We start from the raw sequence: 17,703 nt of genomic DNA, 5'->3' as shown, positions 1-17,703 counted from the left end.
TTTATCCAGGAGCCCAGTCTGCTTGTCCCCCTCCTCCTCCTCCTCCTCCTCCTCCTCCCCCTCCTACGCTGGACTCGTCCTCCTGTCCTCCTCCTCCTCCTCCTCTGTCCTCTGATGGAGCGGGAGGAGGTCGCACCGCCTTGCTGAGCTCCATCCAGGCCTTCAGTAAGGGCAAACTGAAGAAGGCAGAGACCGTCGACCGCAGCAAACCCATCATCTGACCCCGCCCACCTCCCCCTCCTGTCCTTGACCAGGAAACCGTCAGTACGGCGACACAACCGACCCATTGGTTCTGCACTGTGGTCTGGACCGGTTCACGTCGCCACTCCCTGAGATGTGAAAAGGAATCACTAACAAAAAAAAAAAATCCAAGTACCATTTTAGTTTTTATCGCTATTCCTGCTTTTTTCTGCTTTTAAATTTTTAAAATCTGTTGCTGTGGTTAGAGAGAGTGGAGAGCGGGCGGGGGGAAATAGCTGCCTCAGTTTGCCCTTTTAAAAACTCTGGACAGTCGGAGGCACCTGAAGGTTTGATTTTCTGACTACTTTATCACAAGGAGAGCCACCAGGCTGCATATATAACAAGTTGGAAAACTCAAACTGAGTCTGGTGAGCTTTTCTGGTTGATCTGCTGCTTCAGCGGGCAGCCAGCTCGCTTCTTTTCTGCTTGTAAAAGTGGCGGTTGAACTTTTGAGATTTGAAGTTTTGGAGCCGCTGTGGATGCTTCATCCTGCTGGCCGATGAAGTTGAATTTCCTGGATCCAAAACTCTAACATCAGTGCTGTGACACTGTCATGGCGTTGCACTGGTCCTGAAACTGGACCAAACTTTCCCTCTTTGAAATCATCTCATAACATGCAGCCTCGAGGCTCCACATAGACTGTTTCACTGCAGGACGACAGTGATGAAGAACAACTCCTGAAAATCAATACAGCTGCACAGAAAAAAAATCAAGTCATTTTTGTCTATGATTACATCCAAAAAACTGCTTTTCCTAAAACAAGTGAAAGTGCAGAATATTTTACCTGAATCAGCTTGTGTTTGAAGTGTTTTAAAATGTGTCTACATCTGGAAACAACAAAAATAAGGCAGGTCGCTGTATTAGAGGCAGAAAAATATAACTGGATCCAAGAAAATATTTACGTGTAAGTTGATTTTCAGTGGCAACTAGTTGGAAGTGACCTTGCAGATTTATCTTCACACATTTTAAGAAAGTCAGACCAATTACAGACAGAAATAACTTCATAAGAAGGGTGTCTGAAACTACACAAACCTCGACCACAGTCAGGGTGGGATCACTCCTGAGATAAATTTGACTTTGCTGCATTTGTGCAATTAGTTCATCAGTTAGAGATTCTTGCAGTGAGCGTTTGTTAAAACCATGACATGAATCCTCTGCGGTGTTCATTCCAGTTAATAACATATAAACTGTGTTTTGTTCAGTTCTGTAGGCATGAGGCGTCCTCATTGGTCAGTTGTAGATTCATTCTGAACAACGTTGCAGCCGTTTCAGACCAAACATGAAAGAGTGAATAGTTTTCACGATGTAGAGCACAAAGTTAAGGGCGGCACATAATCCTACAAAGCAGCTAACCACGATGCTACAGACTACAGTTAGTGTGTTTCCATCCACCTGTTTTTTTGTGCACTTTCAATTTGTGCATAAAAAAGCTGAGTGGAAAATTCAAAAAAAATATATATCTCGAAAAAGCTTTTACACTTAGCTAAGATGGAAAAGTTGGTTTATAGATAAGAACAAAATATGATAATGTACAAATGGAAACAGATTTGGCAAATTAGTCATGACATACTTGAAGCATGTAAGTTTAATGTCCATCAAGGAGACGGTAAACTTCCTCAAATTAAAGGTTTACTTTGGTATTTTTCAACCTGGACTCTATTTTCTAATATTTTTGTGTCTAAGAGAATGATGGGAACAACAGTTTTTGAAATTTGTCCAGTACTGAGTGAAACAGGCTGCAGTGTAACCACTCTGGGCATTTGTCTTCACTTTATGTCCAAAGTGCTTGTTTTTGCCACTGACAGGCTCAGATTGTTATTGTAAGTGTCTGACAAATTTATTAAAGGATCCCTACAGAGATAGACTTTTGTAAAATAGTAAGATCATTTTTGTTTAAATGAAAAGTGCTTTTGGCAAACCCACCAGACTCCATTTTAGTAATCAGTAATTTTAGCGTGAATAGAGCCAACATGTTTTCACAACTAACTGAAGAATTAAGGGTTTATTTCAACCAGAGCAGAGTTTGTGGTTGTTAAAATAGTGGAAAGACGACCCGAGACGGCTTTTGTGAATTTTATTTTATTTCTGTTGACACTGAATGAAGTGTGTTTAAAGACGATGTAAGTACTGTTTATTTGAATGGAGTCTGGTGGGTTTGGTGAGAGCAAAACAAAAACGATCATACTCTTCAACAAAAAAGCCTATCTCTGTAGGGATCCTTTCCATAATGTCACTGACACTTAAAATGACAATCTGATCCTGTCAGTGGCAAAAACAAGTACTTTTAGTGGACGTAAATTGGCGATGCACATTTGTCCATTAATGTTACATTGCAGACTGTCAGGCCAACACATTCTCACTCCGACCTCGTCACATATTGACGTGCTTGGTCATGGACTTTCCACGTCCACATACGATGTGCAAGGTACCCTGGGTGCGTTGGTTGTTGACGCTCTGGGACGCCGTGTCAAGTTGCCTTCTTTCAATATACACTTCCGTTTTTGCAGGAAATTTAAAGTTTACATACAGTCTCTTTCAAAATACATGCACTACATCGGTACAACACTACAAATTGACGTTTTTTTTTTTTTTTCCTTCAACAACAAACGCACGTGGTTAGGTTTAGGAAAAGAGAACAGTGATTGGCTTTAGAATCTTACAGGTGGCGAAAACACCACTCTCTCGGGTAAAAGTCCAAAAAGTTTGTTGGACCGACCCGCCCCAATTGGACTTTCACCACTTAACTTTCGTCCTTGTCCTGCCTCCTCTCCCCCTGACGCTGCTGGGTGGAGTTAAACTATAACGGCAACTGGCCTTGTATCATGCCGACGTTAAAGGACCCCTTATTTCGTTGGTTTCTGACACCGCAAGTCACTGCCCAAGCGCCGGATTTCGACGACTTCGGGGCTTGTCAGGCGGCTGCTGGCTGCAGCCCTCTCGCTCATTACTAGACAGATTTTAAAAACTGTTGTGTCCATCAGACACTAAAACATAAAAACATGAGAAAATATGGTCCAGGCTGAAAAATACCAAAGAAGTTACCCTTTAATGTATGAAACATAAATGTCATATTTGCATGTTTTATATGTGTGTTTTTTTCCACCATTTGTGGTTTGACTGGAAGTACGTTCATAACATCAGCTTTCCTCTTCTTCTGCAATGGTTTAAAGGCACCTGACTGGAGAATTAACACCACCAACTGTACCATCGCTTACCTTATTGCACCAATTCCTAATTCCAACAATAATGGTAGCAGGTGGAAACACATTTCCTTTGCAGTTTTTCTGAAAATTTGCACTTAATTTGGATGGATATGTAACTAATGCTTTGTAAAACAATCAGAATAGAAATCTTCTTAACTGGTATCCTCATTCTCTCAGATTGTTTGTCTCCTGGTGAGGAGAGTGGAATGAAATTTACAAAACTGGTGGAAAATTTAATTTTGTGCTCTGAATTCCAGCAGTGAGATTATCTCCATCATAACTTCTGCCTCATGTCAATAAGACTTCGGTGTGCCACTATGGCTGGTGCAGCCGCTCTCTCCATTGGAAATAATGACTTTGCTCTACGCAAGGTCAAACTTGCACTTTTGGTGTGAAAGCCTGTAAAACAGAGATACTGGTCAGACGACTGTCCTGTCCGTGATCAGAGCCACATGAATCCACAGCGACGAGCCGCTCAGCTCTGATTGTATTTAGGGTCTGAAATTAATCTGAAATTTAACCGTGGCAGGAGATTAAAAAACACAACATTACCGATATGTAAGATTTTTATGATTTTGCTTCTTTGCACCAGAATAAAACTTTATTGTTATACTTGCAAGACCTGTACTGCTGCTTTTGCATGTTTTGGCCCATTAACTTGAAATCACACACTTGACATCGCTGCTGATCATTTTCCAGATCATCCACCATGTCTTTAGATTCTCTTCCTTCCAGATAGTCATAGGTTTCTCTGAAAATCAACTAGCGAAGACTTGAAACTTGCTACAGAGAGAAAATCCATCTCAGTCAACCTTTAGTCACCTTTAGTTTTTGTTTTATTTCTTAACAGATGTGTGGTAAAATAAAGTTGATTACAAGGGTGATATTTAATTGTCATACTGGACATTAGATAATTAGAAATTTTTTGTAATGCAACAACTCATCAACTTGAAATCTAGCTTGTCACATCCTCCACCTGCTCATTCTGTTTCTGATGAAGTGGTTAATAAATGCAAAGTTTCTCAGCAGCTGATTCATTTTTGTCAGGCTGTAAGCTTTCTAGTTTTTTTTTAAATTTTTCTCGAAATGACCTTCACGTCTAATGTGGACTGTCATATATCTGGGTGGTTTAGGCCTTATATCCTCCTGAGACCCTGTGTCCTCATATGAGAACGTCGCATCTTTGGTTTCCTGCACCTTATACTTCATTCTGCTCTACTTAGACCTGTCATCCTCGTTTGTGGACACTTTTTTGTGCCATCTAGTGGTAGTAAGGCCACAATACACTTATCCACATACGAACAAGATGGCCGCCATCTCTGCCAAGTCAGTCTGCAGCCAATCTCAACACAAACACACACACACATCACATTTAATGGTTGAAACTTGTTTATTTATGATTAATAATGTTTGCAGTTTGATACGGCAACAAATTTGTCCAATTTTAGCAGCAGTAACAAGCTAAGACGCTGGTAATTAGGAGGTATGCGTTTGAAGACATTTGGACTTCGTTATCATCTCGTTTGAAGACATTGGGACTTTATTATCGTTTACAAAGTGTAGTTTTTTATAGCTATCAGATCCTACTGATCCCAAATAGCTAGGAGAAATTAAAATACATACCAAAAGTTCCAAGTCCAGGTCTCTTGAGGATATAATGTAGATATTTATGATAGTTCATGGAAAGGCATATTGATGAAACCACACCTATAATAATGTTGAGTATTTTTTTAAACAAAAACATCCACAGATAAGAAAAAAGTGGATTTACTTCTCCCTGACTAGCTAGAAATTCAATTCGTACCAAACAGGAAAACTGGAAAATTCAGATTTGGGAACAGCCCAACTTGTTTATCAGAATAGATGTTGGAGTGTAGATCAGTGCACCACCATGGAAGGATATAAAGCAGCAAATGGATCTTTCTGCAGCAAGTTTCAGACTCTTTATAAAAAATAACCTGAAGGAAGGAAAGTGGTGGTATCCTCGTCATCAGAGAAGTGACATGTTTGCCCTCCACTGCAACACCTGCTGGTAACACTGGTGACTTTAACAATGTTTCCCTCCACAAAGGTCAGTTTAATTCATTTGACGTCCACTGAGGGTTAATTTCAGACCTTTATTGTGTTGATTCTTGTTATTTTCAAGCGTTTTGCATCTGTTTCATTCTGGTGTATTTTAATGTTTGCTGTCTGAGATTATTTTATTTTATTGTGCCATATGGATCCTTGTGCGTATGGGGAAATGAATGTTTTTTGTTGTTGTTTTTGTCGAAATATTGTATGTGACAATGTCATACATACCGGATCATCTGTATGTATAAAGCTCTGTCTGAGGGTGTTAACACTTTAGCACACAGGATGTTTTTATGTGGTTATTGGCATTATAGTTCAGGCAGATCAGAAAAAACTCCCTAATTAAGCAACTGATGATGATTTTCTTTAACGTTTCATCTATAAAATGTCAGACAACAGTGAAAGTGTCTGTCACAGTTTTCCAGACCTCAAGGTGACATCTTCACACGTCTTGTTTCCTCTGACCAACAGAGCAAAAACCCCAAAATGTTCAGTTTACAGTGATAAACAACATTTTTTGTAGCTTCCACTTGGACACGTGCTGCTTCTTTGGGAGGAATTACTTTTGTATGAGTTAATACCGTGTGTTTTGAGGATGATCCTGCAGAGTATACCTTTAAAATGACTAATCGATCATCAAACTTGCTGCAGATTTTCTTTCTGACATCCAGCTCATCAGTTAATTGACTGATTGTTTTAGCAATAAAAATAAGCCCTTAGGTTTGGTTTTGAGGAAAAACTGAACCCTTAAAGTTAAAGTGAGATTAAAAGTCAAATTCTTGGTTTTGAGGGGAAACAGGCGATTCAGATCCGTCTGTCCGTCTGAAAGGATAGCTTTTCTCCATGAGTACTGCTGATCTGTGGAGATGATTTGTCTCAGTATTATTTGTGTGAACAGGTTGAAAACTCACGACATACTTTGCATACATAAAACAGATCTGCAAATATATAAACAAAAAGACTTAGTGTGCTTAAAATGCAAATCCACAAGCGCAGAATTTAGATTCACAATTAAAAACTGGATTCACACATATCTATGTTGGAAAGTTGTAAATGTTGCAAATGCTTTTCATTTATTTGTAAATCAGTTAAATATATTGACTTGTTTTTACTTGTACATTGGATTTAAATCTTGGAATTTCAAAGTTACAGTGAAACTGCAGCTAAGAATCTTAAACTTCCACTGTGTTTCACTACGACACAAATTTGGGCTGAGTGGTTAAAGGAATAGTTTGGCAGTTTGGGAATTGATTTGCCCTGAGTGTAACACGAGAGGATTGATATCAATCTTATATGTGTCTGTTAAATATGAAGTGACAGCCAGCAGCTGCTTAGCTTAGCTTAGCTTAGCTTAGCTTAGCTTAGCGTAGCATAAAGGCTGCAAAACAGGGAAACCGCAAGCCTGACTCAGTCTGGAGCTAACACAGTCCGCCAACCAAAATTTTTAAATTAACTAATCTTTCTTTAGATTAAAGAAACGAGACCCAACATGTTAGCAGTGTTCAGACGTGCTTTTAGGCAAACTTTATAGCCTAACTTTTTGGTAGGCTAGCTGTTTCCCAGTCTTTGTGCAAAACTAAGCTAAGCTAGCCAGCTTCTGGCTGTATCTTTATGTTTAACAGACAGAAATGAGAGTGGTATCTATCTTCTCATCTAACTCTCCACCCGAAAACAAATTGCCATATTCCCTAAAATTTCGAATTATACCTTTAAAAGTTGGTGTGACTCAGGGGAGAAGCACAACACCACAAGGCTGCCAGGATCTACTTTACTTTTAAATCTTAATAGAAGTGACAGTGGAAGCAGCAGTAAACTGTAACTGGATTTCCACAGGAAGCCTCCACGCTACATTAATCCCACTCACCTGTGTATTACCTGATGTTCTGTGTGCTAAAGCGTTCACCTGTGTGAGCTCAGGTGAATCCTGATGACTCTGATCACTACAATCTGAATTTTAGCACTCGGAGCGTTTTTTAAATCAGTGCTCTGTGCTGAAATCATTTATTATTCAGTGCAATCCGGTCCAATGCGATGGTCCTCGTGTCTTTGAATGGTCATTAAATTGTATCAGTGTGTTTCTCTGCAGCACTTTACCCACGAGGGGTGGAAGATATGTCCACAGAGTTTGTCAAAGATAATTAAATTCAGAGTCCCAGAGACGACGCTGGGTTACAAGTAAACTGGTATGAAAAACCACTCTTCAGTCTCCAGGTCATTTACAGTCACACACCAAATGTTTTCCAATGTTTTGTCCTGATGTCGCCTTTAAATAAATATGATGCAGCTGCAAAGTGACCCTCCTCATCATCTATATTCAAATATTAAAAACTCTAGCGAGCCTGCTGTGATGAAATGAAAACTGTATCAACGGAATGAATATTGATTAAAAAATGGTTCAGGAAAATCAAGAGTAAGTCATGTTTATTGCAAATGCTGTTTTTTTTAAAAATACTTTGAAAGATTTAAAACACCTGAATAAAAACAAATTAAAGAAATAATGTGAAATATGGTACACGCTGTAATATGTACTTCCTTTTTATGTATGTTTAAGGAAATGCATATGTGAAAGCTCCCGAGCACCTCCTCATAAAACTAATTTAGCATGCACATGTTGAAATGAAAATCAAGATTTAATCAAAGGTTTAATAATTTTAGCATATGTTTTTCATTTAATTTTATTGCAGTAAATGCAAAAAATAAAAATGAAATACATATTATATTTTTACTTTTTTCTTTTGATTTGCATTTACTTAGGCATTTTTAATCTTCCATATTAACAACAGAAAGCAGCGTTATACACAAGTCTGCTCGGAGTGAAAGTTTGCACATGAGCCAAATAATTAAAATTACTATTTTGCTTGAAAGGTTCCTCTGTAACATACAGCAGCTGTGTAGGTCACATAAAGTTTATATATATATCTTTTAAGATCCATAAGTCTGGTTTATGGCTAGGTATTATAAACACCTGTACCCTGCATGTTGTATAGAGATGTATTAATAACCTACATTTTTCTTTAGTCACAAAAAGGCTATACATGGGATTGTATCTGATTGTTATCTGCAGGGTCAGATGAGTAGGCACTGAACATGACAGCAGCAATAGTTGACCGTTTCCACGGCAACCAGTAAAACAGTCAGGAGGGCTGTCTATCTGCAGTCTCTGCCCTCAGACTTTACGTGATGACAGTGAACACTTCACACTATGTACAACTGAAGTCCGCCAGGGCTCAGTTCGCAATTTTTACAGTCCATGGTCCGCACATCCAAAGGGTGGACATTTCGATTAAGCCTGGATGTAGGAGTATGTAGGTGAAAGAGAACTACGGTGGCCGACGCGAAAACGGTAATTGGCCCGATCTGTTTTGTCTGCTCCGAGCTACTGTAGAAACAACATGGCGGACTTCGCGTATGACAACTAATTGGACCAACTCCGTATTAAGATATAAAACGTCTCATTCTAAGGTAAAGAAAACACAATAACTCTTATTTTCAGGTGATTAAAGTGATGAAAAGACAGTTATGAATATTATATTACATTTCTTTTAATATATCCCCCTTAATCCCACAAACTGGACCTTTTTAAGTGAGAAAATTTAGCCTACTCCTAAATTAACGTTAGATGAGCTGACCCTGTGTCGTTAAATATTGTGAGGAACTGAACAAGTACTCACCTTAAACCTGCATTAATTTAATTATTTGGCTTCATAAGGGGCAGCAGGAACAAACTGTAAACACAATAGTGACTTACTGTCACCTTTAAGTTGATGTGGTGAACCTCTTAGCAGATAGCTGATTATTTACACATCCATCAGTTACAGAATAATATTATAATTAATTTGGAGACTTGCCTGTGACCACCTGATGAAAGTTAGTCCAATATTCACTGTGTTAGCTCTGTTTTAAGTCTACAAACTCCTGAAGGAAATATCCGTCTCTTCAGCTGCTTTATGCTCCACTATGCTCACCAGCTAGTCTCTAACTGTGTCTGTCTGCTGTGTGGTGCTGAGCAGGTAGAGTACAGTTGTTTTTCATAAGCATTTTGCACTCTGTAAACATCACTGAGAGAGATGAGAGGGAAGCAGGACAGTAATTTTGTTGGCCAGACAAACAATGAGCTGAAACTCTCACTAATAATTATCTGTAGGTTAATCACTACGAGTGACATCTTTCACATTGTCATTTGATTAATTGTTATCATAAAATAGCTAGATTAGAGCTTCTTTAAACACCATTATTTATAGTTCAGCATATATGACTCTTATTGTTTTGACTGTAAATCTTATGACTATAAGGTCAGAGGTCAAAGCAGCAGCTTTGTCATCTGTGTAGCATGACTGGAGTGGATTGTGTGTGTTAATAATGAAAATCATCCACCACCTTTGTGTGCACTTTGAAGTCAGGAACAGAAGAATCAATGAATGGACTCAAACTCGTGTTTTTCTTTTGCCCATGTTCCCTTTTTTGATTTTTTTTGTTTTCATGCATAGACAGGACAAGTGATACAGCAGAACAGCATGTCTGGGTGTCACTAAGGCCACAGTTTGAGCATTGTTAGTCATAATTGTATGGATTAATCTTTCTCTATTAATCATAAGCATGTTGATGTCCGTAGTTATCAAATCTGACGTGATTTACTGTCACCAGCGGACTAAGGCCTCCAGGCTGCTGTCTGTGAAAAATAAGGTAAAGATAAAAAGTTGTCAAGTTGCATTTCAGTTACAGTCTTTCACAGTGACTGCTGGAGTCAGGACATGGTTAGCTTAGCTTGGCATTAAAAGTGGAAGCTCACAAATAACACATTGTATCTTACTGGAACTGTCTTCCTCCAGGAAGTTAGTACAGCCACTTGTTGTTGTTGTTGCTCAGTTTGTGTACAGATTGAACAAATAAGATACAATTGCCCTTATACAGGAAGCATCATATGAACAAATTTCCTCTTATTTTTGTAACCACGTTTTGCTCTGATTTTGTCTGCTGATTTCTTGGTGTTTTCTTATTTTTTGCTGTGTCACTAGCACTCTTATCAAGATCAGAGAAAAACACTACATTTTTAAAGTTTATAAATTGTTTGTCTGAAACAAGGAAACATAATTTTTATGTTCAAGGACTATAATTTTACTTTTTTACTTGAGTATGTTAATCTCGTGCCACTTTCTTCTTCTACTCTTCTACACTTCAGAGGGAAATATTGCTTCTTTTTTTTTTACTCAACTACAATTAGTTGATCACTTTAATCACTGGTTAATTTACAAGTGAAGATTTTTGCTGGGTTTTTGATTTTCCTGTAGCACCTGTACTGACATTCTGGAAAACCACCTGTTTACACTGTTGACATTTTATTTAACAGCATGTCGATACCACTGTTGAAGTTCCTCTTCTTACACCCTTTTATTGGTGGCATCTTTCCAATTCTTGCTCTGGCATGTACCAGAGTTGTTGCACACGGCATAATACCTGCCCTTATCTAGTGTTTAGGGGTGCTACTTATGCTAATAGGTTACTTGTGATCAAGTGGGATTTATCATTCAGCACACCTGGGTAACAGCAGATTTAAATGGTTTAGAATGTGTGGTGCATCTTCTCATAAGAGGAAATACAAGAGAAATTTAAGAAATGTGGCCGCATCAGCCCCAGTGTTGTTCTTTAGTGAGCTTTATTATCTCTTTTTGTAAAATGTATTTATGTCTCGTACATAAATGTATCCAATCAAATGTGATTGGGGGAGACTGGCTAACTGCTTCAGTCATTTAAAACTCTTCTAAAGTAATTTGTTTTCAAATGTTTATCTTACAACACAGAAAAGGGAGAAGTGGGAGGTGAGACTCCGACAGTTGTCTACAACTGTATATTGGGTGTTATCCCTCTGTGTTGTGGGTTTCCTGAAGGTAGAAACACATGCATAGACAGGACAAGTGATACAGCACGTAGAGCAAGTAGAGCGAGTGAAGGCAGCTGACACTCACCTCTCGCACTCAGCTGCATTCCAGTCTTTATGCTAAACACAGCTAAGCATGTCCTGTCAGACTGTTTCTTTAAAATGTGTTCTTCTGTCTTTAGGATGGTTACAATTAAAAGCTTCACCATAGTAGTATTAATAGAGTAAAAGTATGAATTACAGAATCAGTCCCTCCAGGAAATCACAATCTTGTTATCGCAGCAATGAATGCAAATTCAATAAATCTCCTCATTATGTGTGAAAGTTTACAACTTAGTCTAATCATTGAAATCCAGTCAGAAGAATGCCCACAATAATTATGATAACACTGTGAGAGATCCTAGAGGGAGTGTGTAAAGAAAAAAATCGTCTAATAACTGTTAAATCAAGATTTGCACCTTCACTGATTAACTATTTTTTCACCTCCGTCAAAGATATGCTCAGGTATGTTGATGAGAAATTATCTGTTCTTAAGTTCTAATTCGATGCTCTCATTTAAAGGATTTCTCTGACGCTCTCATTCAGACAGTTGATGGTTTTGGGGTTTTGCCCATGGACTGTGTGTGAAGATGGACGACATGACAGCTCCTCAAAAGTGAAACCGAAACGCCTCAATCGCCCCCTGTTGGCTGGCTGCAGTATAGGTCATAAAGCCCGCCCCCTCCATTTTAGTGGTGGGACATGGGTCAAACTAAAAACTCACATCACAAGTACACATCAAATAATTTTTTCCCAAAGATGGTTTGTGTCATTTAAGGTGGTTCTAATCATGCTGCTGTTTGTTCAAGTGTCCGTTTTTCTGATAAGTTTGGTTTTAATTAGTTGTTTAATGCTACCATATGATTGACACCTGTGTGAGCCAATCGGTGGGCTCGCATTCAGTGGCACTGCTCATGAGAAGTAGGGCAGGTATATGGGCGGGAAACTTGATACCATGGAGTTCGCTACTGCACAGACTCTGGCTCTGAATTACATCCCCAGAGCAAGATGGCAGCGGCGGTATCTGGGATATTTTAGCTTCACATATGTACAGTGGGAGTAAGTGGAGACGCGTCGTATGTCTTTATACACAGTCTATGGTTTTGCCTGTGAGCTGCTGTTGAATCAGACATCAGTTAACTTATGTTTCAGATTAACCCCTCAAATTACAGTTTTGTGTGCTACGTGGCTTCACAGCAATCATAACTGAGCTAATCTTTTCAGGAGGTGTTGTCCATGAAATCAGAGAGATTCAGGCGTCCAGATTCTTCATCAGGAATCATTCTGGAGGTCCACACTTTGTTGCCCATTCCAAGTTACCGTGGAAACAACCTGAGAAGACAACCGTGGAAAGTTATCATGGCAGGAAAACGTCTCTCTTCTGTCTCGGAGATAGTGAGGTAAGCAGTAGAATTCTAAATATATTATATAGACAGCAAGGGGGCAGGGGTTGTGGTTCTGCTTATTCTACATTGGGTGCCTGCATCCTGAAGAATGTGCTGGTATTTAAAGTAGTATTTCACTACTGGAAAGATGGTCTTCTCACAAAACTGGGCTGTCTATACTGTGGAAACTCAAAAATACTTTTGAAATTGATGCTACATGACCAGAGAAAACAGGGGAGAGGTAGAAAACCTACAATGCTAATAAACACAATAAAAGATGCCGCTGGTAGCTGAGATGCAGGCTTGACCGCTTTGACACAGGGACCAATATGGCGGCCAGTTGGTAACAAACGAGCTCGAATTACAGTTAAACGGTGAGCTAAAATAAGTTCCTGAAAACATTTTATGCGAAAAATATGCAAAGCAGTAACAGAATCTTGGTTCATATTTGATCAGCGCTGCTTAGGTTTACCATTTGATCGCAGCATTTTAAGCCTCCGTTCTACAATACAAGAAGAATTTCTTGTCCACAAATTCTCATATTACAGCCAAACAGTGCACTCAGATATGTTTCTGAAGACATTATAGGCGAGAAATAGGCCATACAGTGACAGAATCTTGGTTTATATTTGAGTCTGTATCAAGACACTCTTGCTCAGGGGATCCAACCAGGGTTGATCAGGCCCAGCTTGTGTCCAAGTAGCAGAGGAGTGACGATCCTGATGGTTGTGTTCCTGTATAGTCCTGTGATGCCAAAGAGCTTTAAGGCCCTGCATAGGGACTGCCAACCTCACTGAGCTGGCCATCCTCCCCTCTGAAACTCACATACCACATCTGAGTAATTTGCTGAATTCCAGCAGGGCTGCTTGCCTTGCTATTTTGGACATCACTCCCCATCTCTCCCCCAGTGTAGATGGCATCTGCTGAGGGTACCTGTAGCACCACTCTTGTGTACCTTCAGAGAAGAACTCAGGATATGCTCCAGGGATCCCTTTTTCTGGTGCAGTGTGCACACCAGTGAGTCTGCCAGACCCTACTGTAAAAGGTTGGATGGGCTGGAGATCAGGAACATGATCTGGAGTGGCTCAGTCTTCCAGAGCTTTTACAAAGTAATCTTGCAGGCGATAGCTTGCTCCCATCCAGTCTACACACCCCACTGCAGTATTCAAACTAAGCCAGGGTATCTGTAGTCAATACCTTTACGGAATCAACCGAAATAACCCAGTACCAAGTAATTTCAAAATGTTCCCAGTCGAACAATACCTGCATTTGATCTTTTTTGCACCACGGGTTTGATTTGGGACCGTCCCAGCTCCCTGCTGGATCACCAAACTTTCAGTTGCTGCTGCCTCCAGAGCCGCTCTCGTCCCTGTAAATGGTCAGTCAGCATCCGCCCCGTTAGCACAAGCTAACACAGTAACGGCAGCTGTCATCCAACACCGAGCCGTCACATAGTCCCAACAACACACCAACACTGAAACAGCTCAACTCTGTCTGACTGTTTAACCTGTTATTAACCGTTCAGTAACGTTAGCTGTGTGACGCTAACAGTTAGCCCTGTCACTGTGTGTGCAGGTTGACTCTCACTATACTTAGCACGGAGCTCACACTCCTGCAGCAGCAGCTACAACCCATACAGGCTGACGGACATATGGCTGTACTACCACTCCTTTGACATTATGGGTATCAAATAGAGTGCTCTATTGGTATCTGTATCATTTTAAGGGTACTGGTATTGTACTTTTTTAAACAATACACAACCCTAATCCCCTCCATCCTGCTGGCACACCATCCACTCTTGCCCTCATCTCTTCCTGGACCATGTGATACTTATCCATTTCCTGAGCTCTGTCATAAAGAGGTCTTGGAATGCTACCAAGCTGTGCCTGTCCCAACACCACTGCTCCAACTAGCACATTGTGGTGTAGCTGTTCCTCAGCATGGTCAACCACCACCTGTGCCCTCCAATTATCCTCATCCTGGCCTCTGTCACAGCATTTGAGACTCTGATGTCAGAGGAGTCTCTATGTAGCAGCATCTCTCTTGCAGAGTAACCAGGAACTCCTCTATCAGGCTGTTGTGGGGGCTGATCTTGGCTGATTTTTCTTTTGAAGCCCCTATTAGTAGTCACCAGAAATGACCAGATGCGGAAGGATTACATGTTGGTAGATTTGTGATTTAAAAGTTTAACTTGTTTTCTTGTGTTAAATTAAAAGCTGATCTTATTTTCAGTTGTTGTCCAGTACAGGTGGAAGTAGGAGGGCAGCCTTTATGTTTGACGGATTGATTCTTGGATAGGGAGAAGTTAACTGAGTTGTACCATTTGTTTTGTCTCAGGACTAAAGTCGTCCTGCAGCTCTTCTTTGCTTATTTCTGTACTTTCAAACAGCAGTGGTAAAAAAAAAAAATCATGATCACTATGATGCTGTTTCTTTTTTTTTGACACATACACCCAAACAACTTTTATATTGCAAGAGAGATCTAATTTTTGACCTTTGGAAAAAGTCCATTTGTTATCTTTTTGAGGAGCTTTAACTGTGTCTCATGGTCATCCTCATTTATGATCGAGATGGTTGAGTTGATTTCATGTACAGGTGTGTATGACCCCATTTCCACCAAGCAGTATGGTACAGTTCAGTTTGGTACACTTTTTTTCCATTTACATTGTGAAAAGTTGTGGATGGTACCCATGGAACCGTTCTGTACTGTCCCGATTTTTGGTCCCCCCTCTGTTGGGGTACCTAGCACACAGATCTGGTACTAAAAGGTGGAGCTGTGAGCACTGCAGTCTGATTGGTCAGTAGAGGACGGTCACTCTGCTCAGGGCTGAGTTGTGGCTGGTTTTGAGGCTCATGCAACCATACCATGGAGAGTTTTACAAGTAAACTGTAACTATAAAATGAAAGGATGTTTTGCTGCCTCTTGCAGCAGCTGGAGTCTGAGAAAAAATAACTTAATTCACTGGGCCGACTGCTGGCAACTTTTAAGGTGGAACGTTAACTTGTAATGTTAACTTTGACCATTACTTAAGTTTTTATATGACATTCACTTTTAGTAATGAGTGGATCTCCAAGCATTCATACATATTAATTTTGGTGGGGTTATGTGAACTATTCTAATCCTCACTCGGAGAAAAGAGAAGCGTTGTGAAGCGTTGTTCCTGTGGGCTACGGCAACACTAAAACCCCTGAGCTTGCCTGAGAAGGACTAAATACACAAACCCGTTATTTTAAAATATCCCACGGAGAGAGACTCTCTCTGTTTTATTTTGTTCTGAAAATGTCGGCGTGCAGCCTCGTTCTGTGGACGATAACCGAGATGCAGACTTCCCCGCCCACATTTAAGGGAACTGTCTGTGGTGGAAACGCTAGGGTTTAGGTACCATGTCTGAAGGGTTACTCTTGGTTGTTTGGTGGAAATGGGGCTTATGCTGTCAAATATGGAGCTTTGAACTTTGATCTTTCTCTAACTCTCTTCTGACTCCTGGTCAGTGATTTTGACTCCTGGTCATTTGACTTCTGGCTGGTGACTTTGACCCCTACCCAGTTTTTCCCGTTGAAAGCTTCAGAAAAAGCTATTAAATAGACATTCAGTTTTTTTCCTGTCAAACCTTTATCTTGCTTGGACGCATAAATTCAAAGGTCAGACTCCACTACACAGGAAGTTTACATCATGTCCCCTTGTTGTTTTTCAGTGGAAGTTGAGGTGAAGCATATTTTCACACATAAAGCAACTGCACCGTCACTGGCTCTTATTTGTCAGAGATGTGTCTTACCTAAGAACCCCAGGCCATGGTGACGATGGTTGAGGTATGATTTTTGAGTTTAGACTTGGCAGATCTGCGTCTCCTATTGGTCTGGTTGCAGTTCTAGGTTAAAGACAGAGAGAGAGTGACAGAGATGAAGTTTTATGGTTCAGCCGGTGCACACTTAAGAAACAACAATGATCCAGGTATTTGTGGACTGAAGCAAAAACAAAAACATAACCACAAGCACCAATTCCAGATTTCTAGCCAACATGGATTGTTTGAAGTTAAGTTGGTGAAAATTTCAAGTGTCTATGATTTGCCATGTCACCGGTATTTTCATATTTTCATTCTGAAAGAATATTACAAATAATAAACCAGCACAACAAAAAAGGGTTTCAGCCATTAAGGCTTGAACCCCTGAATTTTGAACTTAGTGTTCGTTGATGTGACATTGGCTACGGTTACATGATAGCTTCTCATTCGGAATGAAATAAATCTGAATGAAATCATTCGGAATTAAAGTCTTTCCAGGTAGTTTACATGGGAAATATTCATTCCGAATGAGGGTTTACATGGGAGATCAGTTCAATTGCCTTTATTCAGGTCTGCGCAAGGTTTGGGGCAGGGAAGGTTTCTGATTGGATAGGGGGCGGGCAGATGTTACGTGTTTACGTTTACCGGAAGAAAACACTGTAGTCCTCGCTCCGGATAACAAGCCCTGCGTTCCAAATCGCATACTTCTACTATATACTTTTAGTATGTACTGCAGCTGCCCTTAAAAAGTATGTAGTGTAGTATGCAGTATGCATGCAGTATGCATGCTATTGGGACACACTACATCCGCTCCCTGAACTCCGACCCTCTTGCTCACTTCCGTAGTCCCACATTTGAATGTTTTGTTTTGTTGTACTTCGGGGATGCAGCAAATCTCCTCTCGTTGAGCTCGCCAGAGTCGTGCATACTGTCGGAGGTGCCGGAGAGCTCTGTTGCTGTTATGTCGTAATGTATGTTGTTGTTTCTAATAAACTGACGTGTTCACGTAAACAGTTCCAAGCCTATTATTAGTGACCTGTCTATTGAACTAGTCACCAGTCGGCATATTAACCCCCTTCACACATAGCTCTCTGTTGCTGGCAGATG

General features: G+C 40.2%; 2 protein-coding genes across 5 annotated transcripts in view; one reads left to right on the top strand and one right to left on the bottom strand.

Moving 5' to 3' along the window:
• pxk (PX domain containing serine/threonine kinase) overlaps positions 1-7,920 on the top strand; it is a 37,643-nt gene extending 29,723 nt beyond the window's left edge. The window contains exon 18 of one of the 2 annotated variants that reach the window (XM_050038368.1): positions 10-7,920. In XM_050038368.1, coding sequence (XP_049894325.1) covers positions 10-221 — 212 coding nt within the window. In that variant the 3' untranslated portion in view covers positions 222-7,920. The remainder of the gene's footprint in view (positions 1-9) is intronic. The other variant, XM_050038370.1, reaches the window with a different exon arrangement.
• Positions 2,127-17,703, bottom strand: part of LOC126386189 (alpha-tectorin-like) — a 42,010-nt gene continuing 26,433 nt past the window's right edge. The window contains exons 13-14 of one of the 3 annotated variants that reach the window (XM_050038367.1): positions 16,591-16,683; positions 2,127-6,374 (exon numbers count right to left, since the gene is read on the bottom strand). In XM_050038367.1, the coding sequence (XP_049894324.1) occupies positions 16,591-16,683 (93 nt within the window). In that variant the 3' untranslated portion in view covers positions 2,127-6,374. Of the gene's footprint in view, positions 6,375-8,997; positions 12,763-16,590; positions 16,684-17,703 lie in introns of those variants that run through there. The other 2 variants (XM_050038365.1, XM_050038366.1) reach the window with 2 other exon arrangements.

The sequence above is a fragment of the Epinephelus moara genome, chromosome 24, assembly GCF_006386435.1.
Source record: "Epinephelus moara isolate mb chromosome 24, YSFRI_EMoa_1.0, whole genome shotgun sequence".
Classification (NCBI taxonomy): Eukaryota; Metazoa; Chordata; class Actinopteri; order Perciformes; family Serranidae; genus Epinephelus; species Epinephelus moara.
The sequence above is the reverse complement of the archived record's forward strand: the minus strand, read 5'-3'. Positions and strand labels throughout refer to the sequence as shown.